Raw genomic sequence first — 26,143 nt, forward strand, 5'->3', positions numbered from 1 at the left:
GATTTTACAGACAACTGCACCAAACTTCGGGAGGCCCTACAGAAGCTAAAATGCTATTAAACGGGCTGAGGACATTGACCGTAAGGAACTTAGTCGGAAGAAGCAGGCCGCACCCTCAAGCACGAGCCTGGTTTTAACACACGCCGCATCAGCACCAAACATTAACAGCATTCTTCAGAAGCATCACAACATACTAATACAGAGTGATCACTTTAAAAAAATCTTTCCCGATCCCCCACGTGAGGTATATCGCTGATCGAAGAACTTACGTGACATACTAACCTTATCAAGGATTACCGCCACCACTTTTTCTGGTTGTCATCCATGCAACAAACCCCGTTGCAAAGTTTGTAACCATGCATATGACGACGACCACTTTGGTTAAGAGTACAGCGTCAAACTTTCATCTACAAATTAAAGGGGATTCTGACTGCGACACAAGCAGCATTGTGTACATGCTTGAATGCTCTGTGTGCAAACTCCAATACATCGGACATACTGAAACACCTTTTAGACTGCGCTTTGATAACCATAACTCACATGCCACAAGCCTACCCAATCTACCTTTATCTAAGCACGTGAACATTTCTGGTCACTCATTCAATAAACTAAGAGCTACTATACTGGAATCAGGTTTCCCTTCACACTATAATAGGGAACTGCGCGAGTCATTTCTGATACGCAAGTTCAACGCGATCTTATCTGGTATAAATGAAGATCCAGGCAAACTGACGTTTCTTTCGGCGCAGAACTAAGTTCTAGTTTCATCACAGTCTGTTCATAATCACTGTACACACAGATTTTTACTACACCTTTCGGTGCAGTGAATTTCTTGACTTTGAGTCATCAATTCTGTTCGTGCCCCATGAAATTCTTAGTTACCCATCTTGTTCCATTTGAACGTTTTCTGCTATACTTTTTTGTCTTTTTTGTGCGTGTTATTTGCTGTATGGGTTTGATAGTTTCGTTTGTAGATATTACTGTACTTTTCAAACCGCTATTCATGTGATCTACTTGATGTAAACACTGTTCATGCATTCTCATAATCTTTCTTTGACATTGCTTTGACATTCTCTGTTGTTAATTACTCACCACATCACAGTAGATAGTGCATGATAGTGATAGTTCACATGTCAGGGGCCCTTGATATACCATGCCTACTTAAGAAAAGCGCATTTTTGTAACATGTTTTCCCTGATGAAGGCCGGTCCCTGGCTGAAACATAGGAAAAATAATAAGTTTTCGTTTTGCACATCCTCCACTGCTTGGCATTTTTCCACTGGGTCCAAGGGCACCTTCTTTTTCATATGTATATATATATATATATATACATATATATATGCACACACTCGCAATACGTCCTGCTCATTACGTCCAGAGAGTGTCAGCTGGAGAAAGCCAGGCAAACGAATGCAAAAATTTAATCCGATATTAGCATCCTTCAGATGTCCCCGGGACAGTTCCCATAGCGAATGCATGGACCGCTATGGGAACGCCAAGTTGCAGGACTCGTATGGCATTAGCATCGAAAACATTGAAGAAATGCTGACCTTTTATTTCTGTTTTACATTTATAAAGCATGATGAAAAACTTTTTATTCAAAAAGAAGGTGTCTGCATAGGTTCGTGTCTTGCCCCGATGCTAAGTGATATTCTTTTAGCCAGCCCCGCCACGGTGGTCTAGTGCCTTGTCTAGTGCACGGTGCATAGACCGCTATGGGAACGCCAAGTTGCAGGACTCGTATGGCGTTAGCATCGAAAACATTTAAGAAATGCTGACCTTTTATTTCTGTTTTACATTTATAAAGCATGATGAAAAACTTTTTATTCAAAAAGAAGGTGTCTGCATAGGTTCGTGTTTTGCCCCGATGCTAAGTGACATTCTTTTAGCCAGCCCCGCCACGGTGGTCTAGTGCCTTGTCTAGTGCATGGTGGTCGGCTGCTGACCCGCAGGTCGCGGGATCAAATCCCGGCTGTGGCGGCTGCATTTTCGATGGAGGCGGAAATGTTGTAGGCCCGTGTACTCAGATTTGGGTGCACGTTAAAGAACCCCAGGTGGTCAAAATTTCCGGAGCCCTCCACTACGGCGTCTCTCATAATCAAATAGTGGTTTTGGGACGTTATACCCCACAAATCAATCAATCAATCAATATTCTTTTAGCCAAATATGACAAATCTCTCATGGAATCCCTGCATCAGGCAAGTGCTGTAAAACAATTTACATTTGTTGACAACTTCCTGATATTGTATAAGTCTAACCACTCTGGAGCCCAGCAATGTGCCGATCAAATTGTTGATGTGTTTTGCTCTTGCATGGGCACACTGCAACTAACCACTGATTTCCCAATTGCTAAAAAGTTCCGGTTTCTTGACCTTGAAATCTTTTTATCTGACCACGTGTGCTAGCAGCATGCCTAGGCCTGCTCAAAGAAAACTTTGCTATCCTAGACTTCTGCGCATTTGAATCTTGTCAAGTGAGCGATTGTGAAATCTTGTCTAGGGGCGGCCTCGACGCGGTTATGGTATCACACATTATGTACTAGCTTTGACTCCCAGGTGCACAGAGGGTGCAGGGCAGGCTACCTGGATAAAATACTGTGAAGGTGTTTTAGCTATAAGACTTGAAAGAATTAACCGTACCAACTAGTGTTCAAGAGAAGAGCCCACTTTCAAAAACAGAGGTCATTCCCTATTTGCATAAGGTGTCGCATTGTTTAAAAAAGGTAGCACATAAAGCCGGCATCAGGGTTGTTTTTTCAACAAGAAATAATTTCTCCAGTATATTCAATAAGGTGAATCAAGAGGACAGAGGGCCTTGTGTGTATGATAAAAAACACGAGAACAAGTTTGTTTAATGTTGTTTCTGTGTGGTATACGAAATTCCCCTCTCATGCAGCCGCTGTATAAATGGCCCACTCAGAGAACACCGCAACCTAATGCGGCGTTCTGTTGGCAGTCACTTAGCTGAGCATAGCTCCGATTGCGGATGTCATGCTGTGTTTGATAAATGCAAGATACTTCGACGATACAGTGATCAAGGAGCACGTGAGATTTATGAGGCCTTCTGCATTAACTAGAAAGGTGATATGTGCGTCAGTGCACCTTCGATAACACTTCTCAGCAAGAAATTTGCGTATTTGTCAAGTGAATGATTGCTTAAGCAAAGTTTTTTCAGACGCATACAAATATTTCATTCATGAAAGTTTTACGTCACTCTTCTCCTCTCTCTCCTTTCATATTTTCGTGTGCTATATATGCCCCCATGTATGGAATAAAACCTTGGTTGTAAGTGAGCGCTTCGTTCATGTCTGTCACTATCCTGTGTTACGCGCTGTTTTTCATTTCGTTAGAGATGAAAGTGGCAGATAGCTTTCGCAGTCCGTAGCCCACCTCAATGTCCCCAAGGAAGTGAACTGTCTGGAAAACATGGGCGTGGTGGTTGGAAGGAACTAGGAGGTCTTTTAGCGTAGCCGCATGGAGGTGCAGAACGCATGGGCGGCGGATGGAACTATTTCAGCTAGCCATAATGGCTGGAGGTCTTTTGCAGACAACCTGCCTGAAGACAGATGGCTTTCACTGGACTGTCCAATGGGAGAAGCTCGCCTACGGCCCTCAGCCTAAACTGCAACGATGCGATAATAGGATCTCGTGGATCATCACAGTGTCATCAAGGGCGCTGCAGATGACCTCCTCGCAGGGGAAACAGGAGACGCCTTGGCAGCGAGGCCGGACGTAGCACCTCATGGCCACCAATCTGCTGGTGTGCGTGGGTTGATGCAGGATGCATTTCACTGCAGGCAGCCTGGGCATATGTGCAGATACCTGTGCTATTGGCAGGATGGCCCGAAAAGTGGGAACCACTTTCCTCCTGTACCTTTGCGCACACAGTTGGCCTTGATGGTGGGACCATAGAGGAGGCCATGATGGTGGCCACTTTGCGTTCCTCTTGCCGTTTACGACAGGCAGGAGTGTTTGCAGGGTAGTTGTGACCACAGTTTACACATCTAGCTTTCGCAAAGAAACTCTCTGTTGAGGGGTGGCTCCTACCGCAGCGTAGGCAGCAGTTAGGGCGTCTGCAAGTGGTTGTCGCATGACCAAAACAGCCACACTACAGGCATTGCAGTGTGCGCAGCCTGGCGGGGCGCACCTGAAACCAAAGTTTGTAGAGACCCACGTGCACCAGTGGAACAGGGCCGGCACACTGTAGTTACTGTGTTCTGTGGAGATCTTAGGCGCGGCCACGACCCTTTTGCAGGCATTTCACCGTAAAGCCGCTCCTTTTCGTTCCCTGTGCTCTGGTAATAGCGCGAGGTGATAATTGGCACCACGTGCAGGAACACTGCTGCGAGCGCTGGTGAACATCAGCGGTTGCAGCAGGGTGCCACTCTGTTGATCTGAGAGAACCATCACTGATGGGTAGTGCACGTGTAGCCAACGTCATGGCTTGCTTCGGCAGTCTTTGTGGTTGCTGACAAGCAATGCAATTCATTCAAAAGACGCTTTTCCACACAGCCACATGAGGGTTGTTTTACTTTGTCACATAAATGCAGCACCACTTGAAAATACATTTAGCTGCACGCTGTTAGTCTGAAATTTGTGAAAAAATGTGTGGAATATTACAGTAGACTTCTTTTAAACGAAACCTGAAGGGACCAGTTGAATACATTTCCTTTAAGAGGAGTTTCGTTTACTGAGAGATAAACAGGGATACAATATTCAAGTAGAAAACCAAACATATTTGTGGCAGTTGTTTCATTTAAGCAGCAATTTCATTCAAGAGAGTTTCGTGTCATAGGAGTCTGCTGTGATTAAATGTCCAGAAAACCAATGGAGGGCCTCGTGAAACGTATACCTTGGAGTCTCCAGCACATGGGACACAATAGATTTCAGACATGAACACTAACGTTTTGAAGAGAACTGCGCTCACTCGACCCGCCATGGTGGTCTAGTGGCCAAGGCTGTTGACCATCCGGTCGCTGGTTCGATGTCGGCCGCGGTGGCCGCATTTTGAATGGAAGCTAAAATGCTTGAGGCTCGCATGCTTGGATTTAGGTGCACGTTAAGAACTGCAGATGGTCGAAATTTCTGGTGCCCTTCTGTGGGGCGTCTCTCATAATAATATCCTGGTCATTGAACCCCAACAATTACGAGTGCTCACTCCTGACAAGATGGTCCATTTACTTTAACTGAAGTGCACATGATTGGATGTATTTTTTTATTGTAAGGACAACACAAAAGGCACAGTTTTGAAGCAATGTCACATGGCTGGCACAGTCACGCCTCCTCATCGCTGTCCTCAATGGCACACACTGCTGGCTCGCTGTGTCGTGGCAGGTACTGGTCAGGGTGGCACGTATATCGCTCATCCTGCAAGAGAGACCACAGCTATTCATAACCTAGCCATAGGACAAGTATTGCATAATTGTTGTTATGCCAGGCATACACAGCTTTTTCTATTGCTTATAGGAAAATACCACCCACTTAGAGAAGTAACCAGAAAGGTATTTTGGCCCACGTTGCATGGGGACTTGAAGTGCTTCATAGCTGCATGTTGCGAAAAACCTTGCAAGGTTCAGCTATGACGTCCAATGCTTCACATTGCAAAAAGCCTTGCTAGTACAAGGAATGATTATGAAGTGGAAAGTTCTGGTGAAAGTTCTGGTGAAAGTTCTTATGTTTTGACTATGGTGTTCTGTACAATGAATGCCTGAATTTTGGAACGATGGGTTTGGGATGCTTTGGCATTTTGCAGTATATTACTAGGCGTGCAATGATAGCAGTGAAGTGTGGTGCTTTGTGCAGAGTGTTGTGTTCCTGTACGGTGAAGCTTTGTGCACGTGGTACACACCAGTGTTGTGAAACGGTGTTACGGTTATCGGTGGACTGGTGAGACGCATCAAATGTAAAAGATATGAAGCAAAAAGCAGATTAAGACATTACGAGAGGTTTTCCAAGCAGGCAACTTTTAAAAGGAGGGTGCGAATCCCGTGTAAGAGCCGCAAGTGATGAAAGAAGTAGAAGAGAAAAAAGAAGCTTTGGAACAAACTATGCACATGAGTGAAGGCTTAAAAAAGTGATTTAAATCATAAGGGCAAATAAAGGTTAAACCTTCATATGAACATGATATAGAAGTAAATGTGAAAGAACCTCCACATGTCATAAAATTACTACCACCCTCAGCTCCGCATACAGGTTGCATTAGGTCAGAAATGTTAAAGTTATTATTTCACATCTCTCCAGAAGATCTTAATGTAGACCACCACTGATTTTTAATTAGACGAGTTCCCACCCACTGAAGACCTGCAAGGGTGACACAGCCTTAATGCAATTCTTTTTTTCTGTCTAAGTTGCTCCAAAAGCATAAAAATTACAAAAATTGTGCTGAAGTGCTCTAAAACAGCCTCAAAAGTAGGAATTTTGATACTTACATGAGCTTCAGGGAGGGAAAAAAAAAGATGAGTTAATAACATGATCTTTCAAGTAGCACCCGGGATACCAGAAAAATGAGACGCTTGCAGAACGCAGACTTACACAAAATTAAAGCAGCAATCTGCGAAATCATATTACTTATCTTAAGCAAAGTCTTGCTGCTATATTTAACTACAATTCTTGAACAATCACAGTGTTTCTTACTTTTTAGCAGTGTGATGCTTTTCAAGTTTATGAAGCGAGCCTAGGTTGCAGAACTTTTTCAGTTATTTCATATATTACTCAAGGTTGGATATGTTACAAGAGTGAGACCATCATCAACAGCCACATCTCAACAGATTTACTACACAGCTATCATCATTACCGGACGTTTCTAGACAGTCAATAAATATGGCTTCGAGTAACGTGCGTCTAGCCTCATCTCCAGTTTGTTCCCCTATCGAAATGATAGTTCAACATGGTGTCAGAAAGGGTGACCAACACAAAAGCAAGTAAGACCGCGAGCGATGACCAAGCATGAGCCAAGCCTTGATTCTCAACTGTGAGTCTACCGTTACAAAGCAGCCGACCGCAACAATGGCAAATAACATGGCGATTGATCCACCGGAAAATATGTGCCTCACGGCAGATCTATGCGTGAACTGGAAGTAGTTCAGGCAGCGTTTCGACTGGTACCTGACTGCAACAGGTAAAAAAAACAAGTCTGATGAGCAAAAGGTCGCAATGCTTCTAATGATTGCAGGACCCACGGTAATAGATGTCTACAGCATGCTTGACTTCGACGAAGCAGCACCCAGACCCTCACAAGTGCTGTACTGGAGAAGCTGGACAACTACTTCGCCCCGAAAAGAACTGAAGAGTACTCAAGGTTTTTGCTGTGATGCAGAGAACAGGAGAAAAATGAGCCCTTCGACTCCTTTCTCACAGACTAAAACGCGAGCAAAGGACTGTAATTTCACGGGACAACGTGACAAGATGATTCGCAATCGTAATCTTCGGAATCCACAAAGAGAATGTGTGAATAAAGTTACTAGAGCTCGAAGACCTGACTCTTAAAACTCGCAAAAGTTTGCACTGTCCACGAAAGTTCAACAAAGCAGCTAAAGGGGTTCAGACAAGAAACAGGTGATCTGAGCCAAGACGCCGACCCTCTGCACGCTGTGAAGCAGAGGAGTGTGATAAAGACTCCCATCCCACCAATGAAAAATGCTGATACTGTTGAACAGTGCACATTTTCAAGAAAAGTTTGTATTCGGCATGGGGAAAAGAGTGCACCAACTGGCAGACGAAACCACTTCGCAAAACAATGCAAGACCAGAGGTAGTATACGAGCTTTTTATGAAAATGACTCCAGCTCCGAAGACATCTTGGCGTTGCAAGAAAAAAAAAATGGAATTTTTGTGTCACTAGAGACAAGAGACAGAAAGGAACACATCAGGTTCTAAGTCGACAGTGGAGCCTCTGCATATGTTATCCCTGAAAGATATTTCCATGACAGAGATCTAGTAGAAGCCCCTACACAGTTGAAGATATACAATGGAACGACTATCACCCCACAAGGCAGGTGTCGGCTTCCCCTGAGAAACCTGAAGACTCAAAAGAAGTATTCCGTCGAGTTTGTCGTGATAGAGGTACACTTGAAACCTCTGTTAGGAAGAGACACATCAGAAAAGATGGGCCTTATAACAGTGAATTACGACCTGGTGTCCACAATTGGGCAGGGCTGGACAGCGCTGAAGTAAGCCATCACTGACAAGTACCCTGAAGTATTCAAAGATGAACCAGGTAGCTTTCCAGGAACTGTGCATCTGAACGTCGACGAAACAGTAGCACCTGGAGTATCAGCAACATGTCAGGTACCAGTGAGCATCAAACCAAATATACAGCAAATGCTGCAAGAGCTTGAACAGCAACAGATCATCACCAGAGTTGATGAGCCAACACAGAGTGTCAGCTGCACGGTTGTAGCACAGAAAAAGTCAGGTGAGCTGCGAATTTGCATCGACCCAAAGACACTAAATAAAGCGCTCAATAGAGAACAGCACCCATTGCCAGTACATACAAGAGAACTACCAGAAGACATACTACCAGAACTTGCACAAGCCAAAGTGTTCTCAAAACTTGACTTAAAAAATAGATATTGGTATTGTGTCTTCGATCACAAGTCGAGCATGCTTACAACATTTCTGTAGCATCCGCCTCATGGAGAACACAGGGCACGACACTGAAGCGCCGGCCGACACGAGGTACGCAGCAGCCGGTAGCCAAGCAGGAACTTATTTATTAAGGACAATGCTGCACATATATACACAGAGTAGCGCCCCCTGCGGGTGAAAACACTTCACATGAAACCGAATCTGGCAACCATGAAAACTGAAACGAAACACCTTATCACCCCCCCCCCCCCGAAAGAAAAGTACATGTGGCTCTAAGATCCTTATACAATTTTAGAAGAATGTAATGACACATAGAACTTCTGTATTTAAAACCTTACCATCCCCCCTCCTTTTGTCATAATGTAACCAATTGAAGAAGAAAGAAGCAACATGAGAAGGAGAAAAAAAAAGACATAGCTGTGTACACAGCGCACCATGGCTGAAAGCACTTATACAGACAACATATAACAAAAAAATTGGCAGATCCCATGTGCAACGGGAATCGATGATATGCGAAGCACGAATGAGAAATGTTTATATGTCTTTTTAAAAATGGCACAACCTTACGAGGTGGAGGTAAATGATGCCATACATGACTTCCGTGTCATGATTATCATGTTTGGATGTGTCGTTTACCTTGGTCATCTATTCAAATCATGTGATACCAAATTCAGTATATGTAGAGCTAACAAAACGGCACGCGAGCAGGCTATTAGCATGGTATGTGTCATGTTCCTACATGACACACGTGTCAGGATTATCATGTTTGCACCACTCATATATTTTGTAATCCATTGACGTCACGTAACACCAAATTCGGTATATGTGACGCTAGCGAAACGGCCGCGAGCGCATCATGACAGTGGAACGTAGTCATGTTGTTACATGACACGCATGTCATGATTTTCATGCTGGGGTCTGTCACTTGTGTTCGGCAGGCAATAATGTCATACCATACCACTTTTGCAACATGCCATGTGAACGAAACCACTGCAAGAGCTACAGGACCATAATATGTAAATCATGACATTCATGACATACATGTAATGATTTTCGTGTTATGACTAGTCAAATACGTTCTTCATACAGTCATGTTATGCCATACCGAGTTTGGTATCAATACCATTATCAGAACGGCCAGGAGAGCTAAAAGTCATAGGCGGCTAGATAGATAGACAGATACGCTCAAAGTTCGCTAAGAAATGCTTCGCATTTAAAAAATCACAGCATAACAGTGCATCTCTTATACCTTTATACAATAAATAAATGCACTTCATATACACAACAATGCACACGTATGGTACAGATTCCAACATACAAGAAAGAAGAATTTATGACATGAATTCCTTAAACCTGGACGTTTTTTTACGGGAACACTTAGAATGCCAAAGCTCATTGCCCTCTGAATTGCTCCCTTGCCGAGCAGCAAGTTCGGTATGTGAGGATGAGCCTACTGGCTCGCTTACGCGCTGCTCAGGCACTGCCGAGAGCATTGAGGAGTCCAACGACTCGCTTAAGCGTCCCTCAGTCGTAGCTGGGGGTGGAGAACCCTGACGCGAAACATGGGAACCTGAAGGTTCGGAAGCATGTCCATTAGTGTTAGGAAGGATACTGGCATGGAAAGTGGGTTCGTCAGTCAGGTATTGAGACAGAGCCTGAGAAGAGTCCAAGGACTCTGAAGCGTGCTCGGTGCACGGTAAAACTTCATGGTGGCTGGGCAGCACAGTCGAATTCGAAACCAGAGCCTGAATACCATTTCCCCCAGGAAAAGATGGTGATGCTGCAAGAATAGGGATAAAAACCAATCGTGGAACCGAGGCAGAGTATTGCGACTGGTTATAAAAAAGTATTGAAGAGTGCAAGCGTTCAGAATGAACGATTACAAGTTTAGAAGCATTCCAAACTGATCCATCACTGAGCTTAAATGCCTGGGATCCCACTGCCGGCATAACGGAAAACGGACTTCTATACTTGTGTTTTTCCCTGGAACACGTGCTTTGGCTCTTTGGGCAACCTGAATGACTGAAGGTTTGGCTCCTCGCTTCTGATCCACATAGTTCTTCATGTACTTCTGCCTATGAAAAACTCGCATCGTTGTGGTATTGTTCGAAAATGACTGCAAAGTAGAAGGCAATGGTGGATCAGTTATGTCAACTGCTGTGTGAGGTTGACGCTTATGAAGCAACATCGTGGGAGACGATCCCGTAGTTGCCTGAGCAGAATAATGGTAAGTACCCAAGTATTCCGTAATTGCCTTCTTTAGAAAAAGTTGCTCTAGATGGGCTAGTTGAATGTACTCTTTCAGGACCCTGTTGAACCGCTCAACCGGCCCACTGGCTTGAGGATAGTAGTTGAAAGAACAGAGGTGTTGAATACCTCATTCGAAAAGAAAAGTTTCAAACTGGTGAGACTTCAATTACGGACCGTTGTATGTTACTAAGCATGCTGGAAAACATTCAGGGCAGAAGACTGAAGTCAAGAAGGTGATGACTGCATCAGACGTAATGTCTCGAACGAAACAAACCTCAGGTCATTTGAAGTAATAGTCAATCAAAGTGACTGCAAAGCGACAATCTGAAGGAACATCTGAAAGAGGACCAATAATGTCCATGATTAACTTCTCCCATGGTTTCTCAGGAAATGGAACTGGTTGTAGGGGTGCAAAGACAGGTTTCACCGATTTGTCGGCAGCCTGACAAATGCAACATTTCCGAACCGAACTTTCCACTTGTTTGTCAAGGCATAGCCACCAATACCTGTCACAAAGCAGCTGCTTTGTATGAATCATGCCTAGATGATTCTCGTGGGTTAACTGAATTAATTGCCCCCTGCAAGTTTCTAGAACTGTAACACGTTCTCCGCGAAAAATGAGCCAACCGGCATAATACAGTTCGTCTTTCACTGCAAAGAAAGGTACAAGTCTGCCACAGGTGGAGTTAAAGCCCCCAGCCTTCTATGGCCAAAAATCCAAGACGCAGCAACAGTGACTGATGCACCTGAAAACGACGTCCCTGGTCCCCATATGGCAGTGCAGAGAACACTTGTCTTGCCTGCTATGGAGGCAGCCATCAAAATTACAGACCTGCAAACCAACCTTTGTGCGCTGACAACCAAAAGTCGTTTCATGAGCACAGGCGCACCGTCTGACCCACTGGCAGAGCCCACGCTGACTGGATTCTTCAACTATCCCCCGGAGCCTTTGACGCAGGACGGCAACCATCAGGCATCTACTGCCTCTGCACAGCACCACAACCCACCACTAGCCATGCATCTGCCTGCCCGCTGTGACCGTTGTGTGCTTCTGGGAACACAGCGTATGTGTGTCCAACGACACGTGTACCTATGCCAGCACACTAAACGCCCTACGATGCCGAGGTTAACGTATCTCTGACGCCGCTATCCACACCACTACCACTTACCCAAGGTCGATATTAGCAGCCTAACCGTAGTCTCTACAGGCACCTTTGTCGACCACGTTCGCCTGCGACACCTCATGTGCTCTCGAACAGTTCCACCAGGTCATCGTAAGACGAAGTGTCTATGACCACAGCGACCCAGCATTTTCATCTTCGTCCGCTGCGTTTTTCCCAGTGTCACCCGCCAGAGACCCATTGGTTCCTGATGGTCCCTTCACGTTGATGACCTGGAGTGCGAACGGATCCTTTCAATTCGCGGCCCAGACAATCTGGTGCCCAGACATACGCTCTCATTGTTTTCATTTCCGGCTAATTTCTGCTGGGGGAGTAATCTGTAGCGCCATTACCATCACCATTCATCATCACCGTCATCAATTTCTTAGCCACTGCGCCACGCTTCTCGCACAGCTTATGCCTAGCTCGATCTGCGCGAGCAACAGAACATCTTCACGCGCCTGGCGTGTTGGACGCTAACAGCTGCCACCGCTCCGCTTCAGCCTACGAATAAAGTGGCGAGATTGGCACGGCCCCATCGGTCGCCTTCAACGTCGTCTCGCATCTCTTTCACTCTCACTACAGATACGTATGATAACTTAACGTCTTGTTTAAGCATGGTTCGTTTGATAGTAACTTATGATTGTAAATGTGAAGATTATCTTGCGTGAAAATGCCATGCAGATGGTGAACTTTTGATTGTTGCAACCAACATGCGATGAATAACTTATCGTTATAAAGTATAGACTGCTTAGAAAGTAAGCCGTGCGAGTCACGAATATTCGCACTATAAGCAGTATCGCACTATAACCAAACAACCATTTTCATGGGCCGCACTTTCGAACAATGTGTTGAGCATGCATTCGCACATGTTCAAGAATCAAAACACGTGATGTGCAGTGCTTACGACCATTTAAATTTCCAGATGTCAAAAAATAAAAATTACTGTCCAAAGGCACGCATTGCCGGTGAAATGAACATGAAAAAAAAAAAAAGGAGGGTGGGCGGATATCTAATAAAAAAAAGTACAATAGCAAAAATTCGCGAACTTATTCTCAGATCACCCTGATTATACACATTACACAGAAACTATGTCCAGTCGAATCATGTCCCAAATTTTATGCACCGAAATACGCCAATCAATCAGTTTCATAACTGCACATCTGATTTCAAAACTTCGCAATTGAAACGTGAACCACCATTCTAGAACTACACATGCCACCCTCATCTTCATTAACGATATATGTATCCCTTAAGGTCAAAGTGCAGCCACCACAAAGAATTTTGTTGATTAGGTACCAAACCGCAACTTATAAATTACACCCGACCGCTGTCGAATCGCATCCAACGCCGATTAAGTCTCGCCTTCTGTTCAGTATGTTGTCGCAGGAAGTTTGTGCAAGAAATGAAGATCTGGCATCGAAAAGACCGCCATCGAGCACGGAACTAAGAACAGCGTGCGTAATATGAAGTTCGCGTTTGTGGCTGGGAGTTCAACAACGACGAAAACCCGCCGAGCTTACGTAAGAGCGCGCAATAACAGCAAATGCAAAAGTTCGTGTCATAAAAACGTAAAAGTTCAACAACGACGAAAACCCGCCAAGCTTACGTAAGACCGCGCAATGACAGCAAATGGAAAAGTTCGTGTCATAAAAACGTAAAAGTTAAATGTTGGGGACGACGTACCAAACGTAATATCTTTAGCAAGCTTGATAACGACGACGCTTTTTCCAACAAAAAACTGTTGAGTGCAGTTGATAAGGACGGCATTGCATCTGCCCCGTTGAGCTGCACGCGGCCATAGCCACTATGCTTCCGACGCATACACTGTAACTGCATGGCTGCCGGTGCGAAGGCAAAAAGCCTGCACACAGCATGCCCGGGTCTTTTTCCTTTTCCGCCCTCCACCCTCTCTTCGTTCCCTTCACTCTCCCTCCTCCTCTCTGACGACCTCGTCGCTCGCTCCCCGCTTTCAGAAGTGCACTCTCAACTGTGTTTGTCATAAATATTTTCGGGCTACCACATTATAACTGGTCTTTCATCTTGAGGGACAGCATAATAAGCAGTATGCGTATACATGGGGTTTTATGGGAGGGTAAACGAGAGTAGAATATGAATGCATTGTAACCGGTTCTGCACTATAAGTGGTTGTTATAAGTATGACTTGCACTGTATATGGTTCCCTCACCCAGACCCAATGCATAAAATGAGATCGTCAAGTCCACCCATTGTTAACCATTATAAAGTTATATGTGATATCGCTGTAAGTGGACTGCACTGTAAATGCCTTAGCGTTATCTTGTGTTTGTTGTAATGTTGACTGAGAGTGCTGGAATATTGTGTAATGTTGCTTTTAATGTGTCACCAGGGATGCATTTGATACGGCTGACTCGCCTTTAAAAATCATTCCGGGGTTTCAAGAGCCTCGCACGGCGTTTTTCATGCAAGGCATTCACACATCTAGCGTGAGACATACCCAATGAGTATTACAACCTGGCGCAGAATTATAGCCTGGTGGAAATCCAGTTCGTTAGAACAGGGTTTGTACAGGTTCCCAAGAGAAAAATTCAAGGAGTTTTCAAGGACCTTTCAAAAATTTAAGGAGCACGAATGTAGCTCATGGTAAATTTTATTGTGCAAAACAAAGGATGTTCAGTTCACTTATAGCATAGTTTCCCTAAACTATAAGTTCTGAAGCTCAAAACAGGTCTTTCAGTCTATTTACTATTTGCATCTTAATACTATCAAGTTTATCAGTCTTGAACTTGTGATTGATTGATTGATTGATATGTGGGGTTTAACGTCCCAAAACCACCATATGATTATGAGAGACGCCGTAGTGGAGAGCTCCAGAAACTTCGACCACCTGGGGTTCTTTAACGTCCACCCAAATCTGAGCACACGGGCCTATAACATTTCCGCCTCCATCGGAAATGCAGCCGCCGCAGCCGGGATTCGAACCCGCGACCTGCGGGTCAGTAGCCGAGTACCTTAGGCACTAGACCACCGCGGTGGGGACTTGAACTTGTGAGGAATGAGATGGAGTGCGGGGGGATGAGTGTGGTTGAGTGTCAAGGAACGAGGTTGCGCACGAGTGGGGTTGTGTGTGGATCTCCCTGGGGCTGTGTGTAGTTGACAGTCGAGAAACAAGGTGGCAAAAGAATGTCACGTGAACAGTGAAGGTGCGTGCGGGAAGGAGGGAAGCGGGATGTGGGGAGCCGGAATGTGGCACGGAGAATAAACAATTGTGTGAGCAGGGTTGCCTGTCGTCCCGTGTATCGTCATGTGTGGCAAGTGGGGGCTCGTCCGGGATCGACATGACAACCAGAATGGACTGCGTGAATGTGCCGGAGGAGCTGCTGCAGCAGTTGCTTGGACAGACAAAAACAGCTCCGCCATACAGCGTGAAAGAATCGCGGCTGCCGTTAGACAAAATCTTATGACGGCGGAGCCCATGCCCGCAGGCGCCATGACAGCAGCGGCAGCGATCCAGCAGGCGATTGACTTTGCTCCCCGGGCCTCGGGAAGTCAGCACCCCCAGTTCGCTAGATTCGGCGACACCCAACCACCCGAAAAATTCCTGGACCGCCTCGAAGACCTTCTGCTTGGTGACTGGTGTCACCGCCAACAAAAGGTTTACGCATATCATGCCTGCTGCGCTGGAGGAGAGCGCAAATTCGTGGCTGTGCTTCCTCAAATCGTTGGCGTCCTGGGAGGACTTCAAAGGGGGCTCTACTCAGATGCCCTGGCTGGGCATGCAGGGAGACATATCAAGGTATGTGCAGGGCTGTGCTATATGACAGCACACAGAAGCTCGGCACAAAAAGCCTGATGGCCTGATGAACAGTCAGTGGACAACAGCACCCATGGAGGAGCTTAGCGTAGACATTATTGGACCCTTGCCGTTTACACCTCACGGCCACAAATACTTGCTCTTAGTCATTGACAAGTTCACTAAGTTCCCAGAGCTATTCCCTCTGCGAGCAGCAACCAGTAAAAAAATGCTGTAGTTTATAGTCGAAGTCTTTTGCCACCATGGGCACCAGTGGCAGTCACCAGTGACAACGGGAAGCCCTTTGTCAGCACATTATGGCGCAATCTCCTGAAACACTGGGGAATCAGGGATCAGCATACTGTGGCTTACCGGTCAGCTGGACAGATGATGGAGCATCAAATGGCATGATTAAACAGTGCCGACAAGCATACTGCAGTAACCACAAAGACTGGGACCGTCATATACCCGAGATCGGCCTTGCCATGTGTACTGCTGAGAGCAAAGTCACTGGATATATTTCGGCATTGTATTAACTAGGGCAGAGTGTTGCGCACTTCGTGGGAACCTGTAGGAGACAAGGAGGAAGACAAGGAGCACACACAACCTCCAGAGGCAGCGCACCATGCCCTTGTTGCAGAACTCCGGCAGTGCCTTGGAGAAGCCTTAAAGTACACCAAGAAGCATCAAGCTGCTGCATGCCAGACTGAGAGGTCAACTTCTGACCATCATCGACAGTCAACAACCATCAGAGAAGGTGACCTTGTGCTCTTGGACACTCATACCTTGAGTAATACAGCCAAAGGAGTTTCGGCCAAGTAGGCACCGCGGCGAGGTGCCAAATTCTCAAGCGGCAAAGACGGCAGCGGGATGTATACAAAGAACAGGACATTTCCAACAGGCACAGATGTGGTTTTGCGGCCACTCTGGCGTTTCCCCTTGAATTCTCGAGTGAGAATTTTGTTGGACTGATTTTTTTCATATCGACTTCGCGGTGTGTTTTTCTGGCCGCTTAAGCCACGAACCAAGTGAATTTTCAACAAGTTATGCAACTTTCGCTTCCTTTGATGGCAAGTGTGAACGCGCCTTATAGCGCCACCTGCATGAGTGAGAATATTGCAACACTTTATTGAGACGCGGTGAAAGCAGATAAGTTCAAAAGAACATCATGGACTTTTTTCAGCAAAAAGTAGTTGACTGCAATAAAGTTCTTGTTCCTCTTCATGATCAGCTTTAACTTGTTTTTGGTTCATACGAATTCGGGATGATACGAATATTTTGCGAGCTCCCTTCGAATTCGTATCATGAAAATTCTACTGTTAGCAATTATGATGTTTTAGCCAAAAAGAGCTATGCTGTAATGTAGCTACCTCGGTACTTTCATAGTTGGGTAGGAATGAAAAAAGCATACTAACGTGTTGTCATATTTCGCAATAACGAGGAAAATGCCATCCCACAAGCTTGCGGGTCAACTAGATGAAATATTCAGTTAGCAGCCACTGTTGCCCAAATCGGCTTTTAAATGACCACTAAAGCTGCATGCAAAACCAAGGAGTAACTTTTTATTAATGTACTTGAACTTCTTTGTACCGTATATACTCGCATAATGATCGCACTTTTGTTTTAAAGAAAATTGACTCCAACTTTGGGATGCGATCATTACGCAGGGTAAATTTTCAGTGAAAAAGATATTCTGAGCACCAGAAACGCAAAAAAGTCGCTAATCAGAATTCTTACGGCAGCTATCATGAACATAACCAAAAATAAAAGTAAATTAAGGCTTACCGTTGTAATAAAATGCACGCCTTACGCAGGAGCTACAACCATGGCACACTGCCCTTTCATTTTTTACCTCTCTGACCCCGTAGCGTTCATTCAGACTCCGAAGCATCACTGGCGTTAGTGTCGTCGCCGCACGATTCCCTGTCGGAACCGGCAGTGTCTTCACTGTTCCACAGAGGGTCATCTTCCATTCTGTCGAGCGCGTTGGAAATGCCAGCGATAGTCCATTCCGCCGCATAAAGTGTGTCGTCCAGCTGGAACTGGCGCGGAAGCCCTTTGTGGCTATTTTCAGCTTCCGGGAACCTGTGCACGCCTGCGTCTGTATCATGTCTAATGACACTGCATTACTGTCCTTGCGCATGTCCTTCACGTATTCGAAAACTGCCTTTTCAATGTCAGGGAACTTGCCAGATTTGGGTCCGCGGAAAGCCCATCGTGTGCTGTTAGTAGCCACGAGCATGTCGCGCTGTTTTTTCCAATATCGGATCCGGATTTTTTCGACGCCGAAATGTCTGCCGGCAGCGCAGTTGCCGTGCTCTAGCGCGTAGTCAAGCGCCTTCAGCTTTAACGCGGCAGTAAAGCTCTCATACCGCCCCACGGAGACACGGCGCTTCAACAGACGATCACTAAGCACACCAAAAAAAAAGTGGTCTCAGGAAAAAAAAAAAAAATTGATGCAGGGTGAACATAGGTCGACCAACGGGCGGCCGCTGCTGTAACAGTGCGGGATGTCAAAACAAACATGGTGGCTGACGTAGCGAAGAACTCCGTGGAGCGAAGCCGCCGAATTTTATTTATTCTTTGCATCAGTTATAGAGGTTGTGTGTACGTCACGCGCGTCAAAACAGTTTCTTCCATCTAAATAAGGAATCCTTTCATTTAAATCAGTAAATTTACGAAATTAGCATAGTGATGCCCGCTTTCAGATCCAGGAAACAATGACAGGCGCGTTCAGCTAGACATGGCACATGACATGTCGATGCGGCAAGTTCAGGGTGCGATCATTAAGGGGGGCAAAAAAAGTCGAATTTAGAAGACAAAATTTAAGGGTGCGATCATTATGCGAGTACGATCATTACGCGAGTAAATACGGTAGCTGTATAGCAAGGCGTAGCAAAATGTGACAGCATGCTTACAACGTGTCTCAAATAGGTAACAACAGCCAACATGGACGATGTTCTGACTAAAACGACTGAAATAGCATGCTGTGCCGGTGAGACGAGTGCCGCTTGACTCATGGGGAAAGATCGCGGCGTTTTCAGGAGGCAACCAAATTGAACTTTTTCACTAGGCGACGTACCGAAAGGAACGGCTGGAGGCCATGGTTTTCCCAATAGGGTGGCAACCTGTGCAAGCTCCATAGTTCGTTCGCAATATTATCGTTACATAACGGCCTAATCTTGAGCCGCTGAATTGAGATCATTATCCTATGAAAACCTCTTACATGCTATAGAACTCGATAAAAGCTGCAAAAATTGCACACTAACTTTAGTTTTCCTGCTTTTTATTTCTGCCTCTACTTCCCCACCTCTAATCCTTCAGTAGAGAATTACTTTTATCAATAACTCGTTCACCTTTACGCTCGGGTTCATGTGGGCCCTCGCGGTTCTTACAAAAAGTCGCTCTTCTTCCCATCGATGATATCCAATACACGATTTCCGCCTCTGTGAGGTGTTTCTCAACGCTCCTAGTCGCTTACACTGCCAGCTGTGAACAGACTGCTTTTCCAGATACGAGTCAATGCTCTTGCCATTCAAATGCTGGAATGCTTTCTTTATCAACTGTCTTTCATGTTTGTTAATATCTCTGAAACTAATTTTGAAATTACTCAAGTTGCTACTGAATTCAGCACCATCACACATCGTAATGTCAAGTATAGTCAAAACTTCAATATTGCTACATTTTGCTATTTGGAGGTAGGGTAAAATGTAGGGTAATAAAAAAGCTGTGTAGGTTGAAGTAGAGCAATTTTGATCACGACAATCATGGCAATTTCAAAAAAAGTGGTTGGCAACACTGTGAGTATGCCAAAATGTGAGCCTCACAGTGAGGGTCTCGTTCTGGCAGACTTGATGCATCAGATGTAAATACAATGCAAAAAAAAATTCCAAGGACTAAAAAAAAAAAAGACAACACAGGTGCTCAACTTGCAACTAGAAATTTATAGCTTTTACATGCCACGCACCAACCAGCCCAATTAACTTTCTCTTCTAGTTTATGCCTTCAGAAAACATGCGAGTATTGGTTTGTTGTGAATATATTTACTACAGTTAATATAACAATATTGATCAAGTACTGCGAAAATTCGTTATAAGAAGGATTTCGTTATATACAACTATTAAGCAATAGGTGGCGTGTGTTCGCGAGCCGTGGTCACCGCTATCATCATCATCATGGCTGTTACAGCGGTAGCGCAGTACCCCTGGCGGCAGGCAAGAAATAAGCTGGTCTCTTGTGCGCGTGGCGGTTGCCGCGAACAGTTGTCTCTAGCGTGGGTCCCCGGTGCGTGGCACCGCAGGTTGCGCATCGGGAACCCGCGCAGTGAGTCATGCCTTCGCGACGCCGCATTTTTTGTGCTCTTGTGTTTGTTGTGTTGGTACGTGCTGAGTAATACAGTCTAGCCCGCTTAAATAAACCTGAGCCTGACGCGAAACCTGAGCCTGACGCGAACCTGAGCCTGACCTTTTTTTTGCCCCAAAAAGTCTGTGAAGTACGTGTTCCGAAAAGCAGAAGCGATAAGGCCGGTCTCGAGCTATTTCAAACGGTGTAGAAATTAAGGCTAGCCCGCTGCCTTTGCGTGGGCTTTGCCACCTTTTCTGCCCTTCTCATGTCCCGACAGGACTTCCCTCCTCCGCTGTCTGCCGCGCTGGAAGAGCGGAGTGACGTTTAACCCCCCCTCACCCGGTAGCGGATGTTGACTGTGGCGCCGCGCGCAGAGAGGTTTTCGCACCCGTGCGTTGGGAGTGGGTCAGATACTCTCCGGGACAGCTGACAGTGAGCCATGCAAACTTTTCCGTCCATCGACTCTCGTCGCTCGGGGCTCGTCGTACTTCGCTGACGACGCCTCGCGCCCGAGGCGATTGCTCACCTTTCGTTGCCCCTTTGCGTACGCTCGGCCGAAGGGTGGTACGGTGTCCTAGGGCGTGGCCAAGCTACGCCAACCCGTCTCCCTCCGAAGCCAACACGAGCTCCTTTGCCCTCGCTTGTGCAACCGGCCTTGGTCCCGGTGACTCCGTGAATCACCTTTACCACAAAAATGTGCTCGTGGCACCCTGTGTAGTACTTTTATGCCCGTGGCATGAATAAGCCCATTTGCTTTCCCTCCGCGCCTTTGCAACGGGCTGTACTGCGTTTGGTGTTGCCACAGACAATAAAGTGTTGCGACCTTGAGCAGTATCGTGTTCTCACCACGGCAACGGTTAATGCGTGCCCTGTGGCTGGCTAAGACAGGACCCATGATAGTGGCCGTACTCCTTCAAGATACGTGTCGCTACACTGGCGCCCAATGCGGTATCAAAAGCTCTAAGCTTTTGACTGCTCTTAGCGAGTCAGTTCGCATACGCAATTCGGGCTCGTCGCAATGTGGCTGCATCACGGGATTTTTGTCTGCTGTCTCTGTTAACGGATGCCGCATTGCACACGGAGACCAGTGCCTCTATTGATGGGAACCCTTTGGCACCCGTCCGTGTCGGCACCCCCTATTGCGGTGACGACACGAGGCACCTAGCCGCTGCCTTTGTAGATGGCGCGTCGTTTCGAAATGGGCCTCTTGCCCTACCCGAACGGTACGCACAAGCGCCTCTGACAGCTAATGCGCCCTTCAGAATACATGGCGGTTCGTCGGCACAACGCTCGCAGTTGGTTCCCTGCGGAATTGACAGGGCGCAGGCTTTGGCCTTCGCCGACTTTTGCCCGCCATCAGCCGTGCAACCGACACTTCGAACGTACGCTGAGCAGGCGCCTGAATTGTCGATGGTAGCCCCACCAAGTGGGCATTTTGCTGACCTACCTTTTGTTGACCTACCTGATGACCTATCCTTAAACCATGCATGTAAATATATGAATATTAGCGTCACTGATTTAATTTATAGTTTGTGGTCATCTTATGTCTTAGCACACACAAATATTCTGCGGCCAAATCGAAATGTACATTTTCAGATGTAATGTCACATACCATGTGCTACGTATTTTTTGCAACTGTTTATTCCACCAGCTGATGCAGAGCTGACAAATGTGCCGCCATCATTGTCTATTTTACGGTCACGAAGACCCTACATTCACTATTTCCGCTTGCCCATGAGAAAAAATGCGGCAGCCAGCTTTCGCTTTTTTCCCAAACGGCTTCTTAAAAGCGTGCGTCTTTTAAAATGTGTCGCTGTGTGGAAGTGATCAATTTTTGAAGTATTCGCTAAATAAGGAACACAAAGCTGCTCCATGGGTCCGTGCGAGTTTCCTTTAGGCGGAAAATTGTAAAATGCGAACGATTGACCAGCAGATAGCAACTCGACAACATGAACAGTTTTGTCAAATCGTTGTCTTCGTCTCGATTCAATGCTGTACTGCGCCTAAGGATGATGGCTGCATGTAGGCACTTTTTGTACGCAGCCCAATGCGATCACAATCCCAAAGTACGTCCACAATTCGCTCGCAGAGTAAAATATGAACACTCTCATTTGGTTTTATCAGTAAATGAGTGAAATGAGAGTACCTTAGTAACCTGCGCTTCGCCGATGATATTGCATTGCTGAGTAACTCAGGGGACGAATTGCAACTCATGATTACGGAGTTAAAGAAGGAAAGCAGAAAGGTAGGCCTTAAAAATAATCAGAAAGTAATGTACAACAACCTCGGAAGAGAACTGTGCTTTGAGATAGGTAATTGTGCACTAGAAGTTGTAAAAGACTATGTCTACTTAGGACAGGTAATAACCGCGGAGCCAAACCACGAGATCGAAGTAATTAGAAGAACAAGAATGGGGTGGAGCACATTTGGCAAGCACTCTCAAATATTAACAGATAGATTGCCACTATCCCTCAAGGAGAAGGTATATAACAGTTGTATCTTGCCGGTACTTAGCTACGGAGCAGAAAACTGGAGACTTACAAAAAGGGTTCAGCTTAAATTGAGGACGACGCAGCGAGCAATGGAAAGAAAAATGGTAGGCGTAACGTTAAGAGACAAGAAGAGAGCAGAGTGGATTAGGTAACAAACGGGGGTTAAGGATATCATAGTTGAAATCAAAAAGAGAAAATGGACATGGGCTGGGCATGTAGCGCGTAGACAGGATAACCGCTGGTCATTAAGGGTAACTGACTGGATTCCCAGAGAAGGCGAGCGAGTTAGGGGGAGACAGCAGGTTAGGTGGGCAGATGAGATTAAGAAGTTTGCGGGTATAAAATGGCAGCAGCAAGCACAGGATTGGGTTAACCGGTGGAACATGGGAGAGGCCTTTGTCCTGCAGTGGACGTAGTCAGGCTGATGATGATGATGATGAAATGTGTGACGGAGGAATGACCCCTAATGTAGCTCACTTGCGAGAGCGTCGGATGCGTTATTCAAGGTTTAGTCCCTGCCAGTGGCAAGCTATCTTTGAGTGCAGTTTTCTCTCTTCACATTTACATTGCAATGACTACTAATAACACACTTTCCTTGTCTGTTAGTTCTCATTGATACTGCTCACTTTCTCAGTGACTGAGTGTGAGCACACTGCGGCACCCCTTGGCAGCTGTGTTAACTGTGGAGCTCACGATGCTCAGATCAGCCAATAGCAGTTGATTTTGGGTTGATGGCATGGTCGTTTAGGTTTATGGCACCATTTTTATAGAAAAGAGCAAGCGATTTGTAGCTGACTTTGAGAACGAAATGACAACTCCAGACCATGTCGTGCACAATATTGTTTTGCTCACACGCTTTCACAGGCCTAAATCACTGATTGACAGAGTTTTCTCACTATGCTGAAAAAATTTTGCAAGGCCTCTTTAATGAGCTCAGCATATCTGAAAAAAGATCCCATGGAATGGCAAGACGAAAAAAAAAAAAAAAAGCAGGTTGCACCCAATGCGAGTAATCATGCTATCTCTCATGTGCTAAGAGCCGGGTTTTGAAAGGGGCCTGTTATATTTGGCCAACTCAAGAAATATGCTGCAGGACCAAACTTTGATGTGGCATATTTTGTTGATATGGTCACGTTTCATACAATTTCCCAGTGCCAACATTCACGAGATTGTTATCAAGTGAAACTGCACGATGTTTCAGTGAAGTGAGATAGTAAGCTTACCCAGATAGTATGTTTCTTCCGTTTCTTTTTTGAAAATGTATAAACAAAGCCCAACTGTATTTGTTGAAAATAAAGGACACAAAGTAATGAACAGAAGGCATGAGGAGCCTTTTTTTTTAAGCATCACCATGGCGAGAGCTTCGCTTGTTTCTAGATTTCCTCCTTCCTCTGACTTTTTCCATGTAAGAATTCTATATTGCTGCACATTAATAAGGAGTTCATAAAGGAGTTCATTAATTTACATTTGATGATTGTTTAGCAAAAATGAAAAAGCCTTCCTGTAAGAAAGCCATGTCAAGCATTTGTCAAGGTGAAGGTATGAGCAGACTAAATAGAACTGTCACGAGCAAAAGAGCACGTGGCACGCACCCAGTGATGAAATGTTTTAATGGGGTGCGAGATGCAGATAATTTCTCAACAGTATGCACCGCTGCCACATCCACACACGTGACTGGCAGGAGGAGGGCTCGAGGCACGCTACATGAGTCGTGGTGAAGAGCCCAGGGATAGAGAATGGGTATTGTTTGTGGGGCACCATTCGGAGCAGCACGAGAAAGCCAGCGTTTCAGAATGCAGAGAGCAGAGGGTGCCAGGTCGACCTTCCTACCAGACTTGTAGGCTACCAGACTTGTAGCATCTTTCCACACAGAGGAGCGGGAACGAGTGCCCGTACATTAGAAATATGCGATCCATGTTTGACTCCTTTCCACTAATATGTCCCGTGAGTCGCACGCTAGCTGTCGAGAGGTATGGGCTCTTGCTCTGTTGTACCAATAAGCTGTAAACAAAACGTATTATATACGAACATTGCCGGCACTTATCGTGGGGGTTGGTATACCACCAAGACAGGCAGGTGGATGATCTGTCCTTCCGCGCACCCAGTGTTACCCATGCTGAAGAGGTGGCCTTAGCTCTAGCTATCTGATAGGACAGTTCTAAATCTATAATATCAGACTCTAAAGGATCATGCTGAAAATTTCAATAGAGATGGATCTCACCCCTAGCTGGCCAAATTATTAAACCTTGTGGGTGGGTAGGTTAGCCCTCTCACTAATCTGGACTCCTGGCCATCAGGGCCTCGCAGGCAATGAGGCAGCACACCCGGCCACCCGTGCACTTATTCCTTGGGCCACTCCGATGACCCCTGTGATCCAAAAGAGAACGTTCCTCTCCAAAATTTTAGAGAGATAATTACTCATTACTGAGACTTTCACTGCCGCTTTCCTGTGCCCTGCAAAGGACTCGGAAGGCGGACGAGATAATTCTTTTCTTTCTATCTACCAATATGCTACTATGTCCGGTTATGCTTAAACATTTTGATTCTTCCCTTTCCGGCCTCTGCCAGTACAGTGCGGAGGTGGCTGACACCTACCACATGGTATTGGCATGCTAGCTCAATCCTTCTTCTTCACTCCTGAACCCCAATTCAACCAGAGAGGACTGGAACGCGGCCCCACTCAGCTGCCTGGACCTTCCTGCCCAACAAGCCATGGTCCGGTGAGCCAGCTGGGACAGTGGCCACGACCAATGAAATCCCTTGCTAGGGACTCTACTAGTACTGTAAGAAAGCTGACCTGCTAGAGGCTGGCTTTTCTTGCAACCTCTTAGTTTTTAATAAATGTTTACAAACACCACCAGTGATACAGCAGGGCTGTTATTACTGCACCTGCAACACTCCAGCTTCGCTGGCAGAGCCCACAGGACAGTTCCCTGTGTGCCAAAGATGCAAACCGAAATCAAGTGGTTTGTGCGTAGCCGCTGAGCAGCAAAGACCACAGGAACTGAGCAAGAGCATCATTGATGACGGTGAGCTCAACGCAACATGGATGACAAGAGATCGACTCTGACACTGCACAAACTATATGACAAGTAAGGACGATCGATCCATTACGAATGTGACCGAGAGGCCAGCGTGGCTAGACTACCATGGCATTGAGAAACAGAGTTTAGCTGAACATTAGTGTTGTAGGTTATTTTTGTATGTAGTTTTGATTGTATGAACTCTTGCTGTGAGGCTCGGTGGGGTTTTGTCAAATGAAGTGTGTTTGCTGTGCCACCTATGACTCTCTCTCAAGTTCAAGCACTCCCGAGGTGAGGTGACAAGAGTTGAGTGTGACTCAGCTGGGCTCACCTGCAGGGCTGTGTCTTCCGAACACTCCGAGTGTTCGCGGCTGCCAGCTGCTTCATCATCCCCACTCGACACATCTTCTTCTTCAGCATGTGCTGCCAGGTCTGAATAGTCCCAGCAGTAGCCTGCAGTGGTTGGGAAATATCCTTATGTTTGCGGCAAGAACATTTATGGTACATTTTGAGGAACT

General features: G+C 45.9%; 1 protein-coding gene across 7 annotated transcripts in view; it reads right to left on the reverse strand.

Moving 5' to 3' along the window:
- Positions 1-5,200: 5,200 nt before the first annotated feature.
- LOC119178697 (fat-like cadherin-related tumor suppressor homolog) overlaps positions 5,201-26,143 on the reverse strand; it is an 812,220-nt gene continuing 791,277 nt past the window's right edge. For 4 of the 7 annotated variants that reach the window (XM_075882464.1, XM_075882439.1, XM_075882427.1 and 1 more), the window contains 2 exons: positions 25,957-26,078; positions 5,201-5,366 (listed from right to left, as the gene is read on the reverse strand). In XM_075882464.1, coding sequence (XP_075738579.1) covers positions 5,274-5,366; positions 25,957-26,078 — 215 coding nt within the window. In that variant the 3' untranslated portion in view covers positions 5,201-5,273. Of the gene's footprint in view, positions 5,367-8,607; positions 8,753-25,956; positions 26,079-26,143 lie in introns of all 7 variants that reach the window. The other 3 variants (XM_075882456.1, XM_075882450.1, XR_012888480.1) reach the window with 2 other exon arrangements.

This window comes from Rhipicephalus microplus, chromosome 2, assembly GCF_043290135.1.
Source record: "Rhipicephalus microplus isolate Deutch F79 chromosome 2, USDA_Rmic, whole genome shotgun sequence".
In the NCBI taxonomy this organism is placed as follows: domain Eukaryota; kingdom Metazoa; phylum Arthropoda; class Arachnida; order Ixodida; family Ixodidae; genus Rhipicephalus; species Rhipicephalus microplus.